General features: G+C 40.7%; 1 protein-coding gene across 1 annotated transcript in view; it reads right to left on the reverse strand.

The window, feature by feature from the left end:
• The window catches only part of LOC131771186 (uncharacterized), a 2,022-nt gene extending 301 nt beyond the window's left edge, over positions 1-1,721 (reverse strand). The window contains exon 1 of the mRNA XM_059086964.2: positions 1-1,721. This exon is cut by the window's left edge and continues 301 nt beyond it. Within this exon, the coding sequence (XP_058942947.2) occupies positions 1-1,622 (1,622 nt within the window). The 5' untranslated portion in view covers positions 1,623-1,721.
• Positions 1,722-7,500: the final 5,779 nt, after the last annotated feature.

Raw genomic sequence — 7,500 nt, forward strand, 5'->3', positions numbered from 1 at the left:
ACTTCAAAGAACTCGTCACAATTTTGGATTTGTACACTACGAACAAACTCACCATCTTTGCTCAATATTTTAACCTCCAGGAGGTTTCTGTTTAAGTCTATACCAGCGACGACGACATGTTCACCTGCTGGTTGAAATGTGATGCTCGTGTACTTAAAGAAACTTCTTTTCAGTTTGAACTTGTTCAGATAGTCGCCGTGTTCACTGAATATGTGAACAACCAAATCTGCTTTGAGAGTATCGCTACGGGAGGGATCATCATTGTCCAACACTAAAATACGGCCATCGTTAGCAACAGTGATATCCACCGCATACCTCAATATTTCTTCTCCAAAACTGCGAACAAATTCTCCATTACTGTCATATTCCTCCACTGCCGTCCCGTCCCCCAGGGTCACTACTTTCCCTGTATCTCTGACCGACAGTCGTCTGTGCCAGCGCTCTCCCCTCAGACGAAACCTGTGGTGCAGGTCAGCGATTTTATTAGGTTTATAGACCCACCAAGATCTCTCAGATCTCTCAGATTCATGAAATCCAGGCTTCCCCATCATGGTCAGCACAAAGATATTGTCGTTCATGTCCGTGACTACATCTTCAATACATAACGGTGTAATTACGTCCTCGGTAGGGAGACCAAAAACTTTCACAAGCTTACCGTTTCTGTCAAACACCTTCAAGCAACGATCTTTATCATCCCCGACGATGAATTCTCCGCTGGAGTTTGTAGCGATACTTATCGGGCTCTTCAGCTCGTGTTCCTTCTCACCTTCCCGACCAAATGACGATGGTGTTACACAACAATGCTCCATGCCTTGTTGAAGAAGTACTTTGGTTACTCTTGCGTCATACAGTGGATTGAATTTGTTGTAACCAGTATCAACTGGAGGCCAGGTCCAAAGGTGTGTGTCTCCACCGAACGTTCGAGTGACATCGTAGATGACACGATTCACGTGACAAACACTGGAGATAACTTCCCTTCTTTCCTCTTTACTGAGCAAACCTTTCACTGCCTGAATGCCTTTCTTGAGCTGAACATGAAAGTTATTCTGTACTGCTGGCAGAGAGTTCAGTTCCTTTAAACACACTCTGCATGGTGCCAGTGCATTAGCGGGATTGTCTATTGCCTCTAATATGGTCGCCATGACCCGATACTTCATGACCAGAATGCGGTCAGATGTTTTAAGGCCTTCATTTTTAAAGGCCTTCGTTGCTTCTCTTCGAGCATCTTCAAATCTTTTCTTTGCAGTAGAAAGCTTACCTAAAGAAGATTCATCCAGGCCAGTAAGCTCTAACCTTTTGATTCCTTCAATAAGAAGAAATGCTTCATTGGAGGCCGCTGCTGGTGCTGTTACCGCGCCACACTCGCCTCTTGCGTTTGCTATCTTAAACAATTCATACAACAACGCAATTCCTTCCTCAAAGAAACTGATGCTCGCTTCTAAATCAACCCTCGATAACGCGTCCAACTTTGACTTGATTTCGTCGCTTTTGTTGACGATCAAGGAATGGAATTTTTGATCTGTTACATCGCCATCTTTCAGAGTCTCCGCGACCTTATCTATGCCTTTACTGACTTGCAAACCGATGGTGTATTGGAACGCGGTTATTGCTATCGAGGACATAGCGGTTGAATGAAGTTGAGGTTAATCTCGGAAACTTTTTATGCGCCAATAGAAATTGTGATCTTTCTTATTCTTGCGCTCTGATCAAATGCGATAACCCAAAAGGACCTCGTTAAATATTCAAAACACCGACGTTATATGACGTCTCCAAAGAATAGACCTCGCTCAACCGTGGAATCTCTGTGGCTCAGTGGTAGAGCGTCGGGGCGCGGAATCCGAAGGTCGGCTGTGACTAAAAGTGGGACGGGGACGTGGGACGCGCGGGGACTCGGGGACGTGGGACGCACGGGGACTCGGGGACGTGATAATTTGTAAAGTAAAATTTTCGGTGGTCTCGAGGAAGGTGTAATATGCTGGAGAGCTTGTCGGGTGGCTCTACATCGAAGGCGTTCATCGAAGGTAAGAGTACACGGTAATTTTGGTCGGCGGGGAAACCTGCGAATATTGCGAAAGCCCGTGAAAAGATGACATCTAAAAACTGAAGGCAATTTTTGAATAAGACACTAGAATGCGTAATGATGGCGGCGACCAATCAATCTTCTTCAAACAAATCGGAGATTGACTTCCTTGAGGAAAACCTTGAAAATTGTTCTGTTGAACACCGGTACTTCGTGGGTTATTTCGATGGAAAGAGATGAGTTCGAGGATATGCTCGAGAGTTTTCTTCTTAGTAGTTCTACATGCTTTGTAAAGAAGGCCTTGCACTCAAAGGACTTAAATCACAAGAGGTTTTCGAAAAATGGTGGGCAGTTTCTTTTATTTTTAACTGAATTTTTGCTTTTATCAATTCAGTGTGGGCCTCGTAGAGACTCCATCTTTTGAAGGCAATTTTGTAAAAACTTACGCAATGCACCGGGCGGAAAAGTGTTGAAATATTTAAAGGTATTTCATATAGAGGAAAGCACTTGGAAAACACTCTAAGTGCGTAATCTAGTATACCGAAATACTTTTTCAAATTATGCATTTGCAGCGTCTCCCGTCTTTGAACACAATGGTGGTAATGTACCGATCCAATTTTTCGGCAAACCGTTTACCATCTAAGCAATGAAACTCGGCATTGCCTCCACACACCAACAAAGATGAGAATTCCTTTTGAAAACAGTGTTTGAAATATAATAAAACGTACCAGTAGCATTCGATTTTGCATAACCTGCGAAACTCTAGTGTTTTAATTTTTTTAAGTATTTTAGTGGAGGAATCCATCGAACTTTCGCATACTGAGGAAACAGAATCGGGAAGGTCATTTACATCCATTTACTTCTGAATTCCCCATAAACGTAGGGTGTATACAATTCCTGAAATTCCCGTTCGTTATTTCACGAATCATTTGACGTTTCAGTGTTGACAAATTTTTCGTATTACGTAAGTAAAAAACATTTAACTTCTCTCAACGGACTCAACGCTGCAAGGAGAATCTTTCTCATAATTTACTTTTTAAGAGACGAAGTTACCGTCTAAAATTCAAACGTTACTGTTAGGCTTATTGGCGCATTGATAACCTAGTAAATAGCTCAAACATACTGAAAAAATTTTTATCTGTTTTTGTATATCTTCATCTGTGAGCCACATGTGACTAAACAAAAACAGAGAAGTGTAGTTTGATGGCTTGTTTTCATGAATCTAGGATTTCGGGAATCGCTATAAACTACACGATCACGCATTAAGTAATATTTCTTCTTCTAATGATTGATACTGGAAGAAAATAGTAACGGTGTCATGCTATTTTATGTGTCCGTTATAAAAATATTTGTATTCGCATTTAGCTCACAGGTAAAAATCCCGTGAAAATTGTTCAAAAGAAATATATCACAGTAGTTATTTTATGACAACCACAAAATACTCAAAACAAAATCAAGAAACTGCTGCAGGACCACAAGGCCTCTTTGTTCAGGACGATCTTGTACACCTCAGGTTTGAACTTTTCTTGGGAACAAGTGCTGAAGCCTACATAACCTATTTTAAATTTAATCGTTGAACTATAAACTTGTGTGTTCGACCCTCGACGAACGCCTCCGCTATAGCGTCACCCGAGCTTGTCAGTAGTAGCCGATGATTTCCAGCGTCCATGGTTCGGCCGGATATGTTTTCTTGTCTGTTTGACCGTGAGAACTCTGGGTACAGAATAGTTTCAACGCAGGGGGTTTTAAACATCGTGAGCAGCCATGGAGGACTTTCCTGGTAAGTAACTGTGTTTTCTTCATTATTCTTTTTTAGCAAGGATAAGGCACGGATGTTTCAAGACCCCTTGCGTTGAAACTATTCTGTACCCAGAGTTCTCACGGTCAAATAAGCAAGCAAAAATGTCCGGCCGAACCATGGACGCTGAAAACCATCGCCTACTACTAACAAGCTCTCCAGCATAAAATAGCTTTCATGAGACCACCGAAAATTATACTCTACAAATTCAGCGCAAATGTTAGGTGTTGTTTGTTTATCACGTCCCCGAGTCCCCACGTGTCCCCGAGTCCCACGTCCCCGAGTCCCGAGTCCCACGTCCCCGTCCCACGTCCCCGTCCCACTTTTAGTCACAGCCCCGAAGGTCTGAGGTTCGATTCCTCGTAGGAACTCATAATTTTTTCTTTGTCCCACGCTCGTGACAAGACGAAAAACATCTTGCTTTATGTCTCCGAAGAATGTTCGGCAAATATTCATCATAGCGGCCGAAAGTTACTGGAGTCGATTTCCTCGTTCACAGTAAATCTATGTTCTTCTGCAAAGCATGACGAACTTTGCCTCGGGAAAAAATATTTATGCAAATTAGCTGGCTGCACATTGAATGTGCAGCCAGCTAATTTGCATAAGTAATTTAAGCCAAGGTTCAACGCCTCTTGGTGGCACGAGGTGTTCGCTAAACATTCCAGAACATCCGATAATCGCTTCAAAAAATGTAATTATGCTCCCCTCGAATGAAGTGGAAAAAACCACAACTTCCGATGATTATAATTCTAATCATTTTCTAGATGCAACTCTACTTTGTTCACTCATTTTCCAGAAACAAGAGTCTAGAGAAATGTCTCGTACAAACTTAACGGGTCTAATTCGAAAAAACTTATTTTCTCTGTAGAGACAACACATGTCTTAAAGAAGACAACAGTAAATCGTTAACACAAGGTCCAAGAATATTCCTGACCAAATGTTACAGAAACATATAACAGGAACAGTTTAAAACATGTAAAACGAAGGAACTAAAAAATAGCCTAAAGAGCGGTACCGGTAAAGCTGATTTCACCTCCATGATCGAAGACCTAGGCCTACGTAAGGTTACCTCAGACAAACCCTTCTTTATACAGGTCATGGTTTTTAACTTTTAAAGTCCAGAAACTGTGTTGATCACAGGCGGCCCAAGCTCCAGCTGTGAGATGATCATCTTACGCAATAACGGTCATGGCGGAATTATAAGAGTTTGTATGGGAATATTTACGACCGCTCTAAGGAATAAAAAAATACATCAAATTCTCAAAAAAAAAATACCTCACCTTACTTCCACAGCGTATTGCTTGTTATCTGACCGCTTGCTTTGATGAAAAGAGCCCATTTGAGCGAGTTGTTCATTTCGAGGTTTTCAACCTACATAAGAAAAGCCTTTTTTTTCTTATGTACGTTGGAAACCTCAAAATGAACAACTGATGGTCTCCTCGTTCGGTCTTCAAGCTTCGGCGCAATGCAATTATTCTTATAATGACCTTCTATGTGCGAAGGTTTCAGTTTGGAACGGCATTTTTAGCTTTTCCGAAGACATCAGTCTTGTCAAAATCGACTATAACAGGGGAGAAGCTGGTCTTAAACATCGTTATTGCATTTTAGGTCATTGGGAACAAATTCACACGTATGAATATCGTCTTACGCGACTGCCGAGTTAGGAGGGATAAGAAAAGGTTAAAAATAGCCCTCAGGTATACGCTACCCAAGAGATTATAGAAGAGATTAAAAATAACCCTCAGGTATATACTACCCAAGAGGGTATAAGAGAGATTAAGAATAACCCTCAGCAGGTATACACTACCCAAGAGGGTATGCAAGAGATTAAAAATAACCCTCAGGTATACACTACCCAAGAGGGTATAGAAGATATTAAAAATTAATCCTCAGGTATACACTACTCAAGAGGGTATGCAAGAGATTAAAAAACCCTCAGGTATACACTACCCAAGAGGGTATAGAAGATATTAAAAATTAATCCTCAGGTGTACACTACTCAAGAGGGTATGCAAGAGATTAAAAAACCCTCAGGTATACACTACCCAAGAGGGCATAGAAGATATTAAAAACTAATCCTCAGGTATACACTACTCAAGAGGGTATGCAAGAGATTTAAATAACCCTCAGGTATACACTACCCAAGAGGGTATAGAAGATATTAAAAATTAATCCTCAGGTATACACTACTCAAGAGGGTATGCAAGAGATTTAAATAACCCTCAGGTATACACCACCCAAGATGGCACGAAAAAGTGAATTCACACTTATTTATATCAGGAGATTGCTCTTTGTCTGGACTCTTTCTTTTGACTGAAAGTTGAGGCATCCACCATTAACTTATATAATTATTATCCTTTACTAGTTCCCGAATGTCTTTGTCAAGCTCGGCTATTCTTGACTGACATCATTGCAATTTCCCATGATATTTCGACTGAAGGCGTTTCCCGCCTAAAGTGTACGGTCGAGGGCGGTTTGATTTACCGCATCAACAACAAGATTATATTTTGAGACCTTGCGAATCCATCTGCTGGATTTCTCCCTGTCTAATTAATCCGGCACAGAGACCAATTGAAGATATAACATGCATGTTATTTGGTTACCTGGCGTTGAACGATCAGCCTTTGTTGGCGCGCTTGAGACCTGCTGGCGGGACAGAACGTATTGTGGTCATCGCGGAATCGATGAAACAATTCGTTCTTTGCAAAAGCTTTCGGCCTGATTTCACATTAACTTTTCGTTAGCACATACCAGGACTTTTTGGGGTCGAGATTGGATCCCGTAACTATAGAAAGCTCAGCCGATCGATCGAAGACTTCAGCCTCCATGATAAGATCGCGCCAAGTGATTTTAATGCCAGATTTCGTGTGTTTTCGTAATTGAAATTCGAGCATAGATGCAGTATTAATAATTAGGTGAACCTTTAACTTATAATCAACAGGTTTAAGTAACCGCACAGACACCTATCGAACGCAAACGTTGATTAAATTCTCTACACTGATGACAGAAATATAGCGCCTCCGTAGAATGTATGCTGCGAATTTTTTTCGGGGCCAAAGCTCCTCATGTTACCATCTGTAACCATCTCTGTGAAAAAATAAAATAGTTCCCATCTTTTCCTTAAGTCTTGAAGTTTCTTATTTTTTGAGGCAATGAGCCTTTCAGTCTCCTGTTTAGCTTCTAATTTGTGTAGGAACAAATCAAACTTTGGGACTGATTTGTTTCTTCCACAATCCCACATGCAGAATTTACCCAGAATTATAAGATAGTTTTGTATATCTTTTCTATTTAAAATGCCAACCATAACATTTTTGAGAGATAGGCTTAGATTTTCAATCAGAAGATTAGACCACCAATAGCCAAACCTTTTCCAAAAGGCGTGCACATAGGAGCAATCATAAAAGAGATGGTGTAGGTCTTCTTAGTAAATTGCGCAAAAGGAACACTTCTCTGACTCAAGTAACCCAATTTTGAACAATTTGGTATTTGTAAAAAGAATGTTATTTCACTAGACGCACATTTGCGTTCACCCGGGCTTTCTGTTGGAAATAAACTTTTTTTTGTGCTTGCATTTGGCTAAGTTCATGCAATTATTGGTTTATCCTGTGACTGTTTTGGGTTATTTTTTTACTATTTAAAAAAATAACATCTATGTTAGCGTACAGAGAGTGATATGTTGAAA

The sequence above is a fragment of the Pocillopora verrucosa genome, chromosome 10, assembly GCF_036669915.1.
Source record: "Pocillopora verrucosa isolate sample1 chromosome 10, ASM3666991v2, whole genome shotgun sequence".
NCBI lineage: Eukaryota > Metazoa > Cnidaria > Anthozoa > Scleractinia > Pocilloporidae > Pocillopora > Pocillopora verrucosa.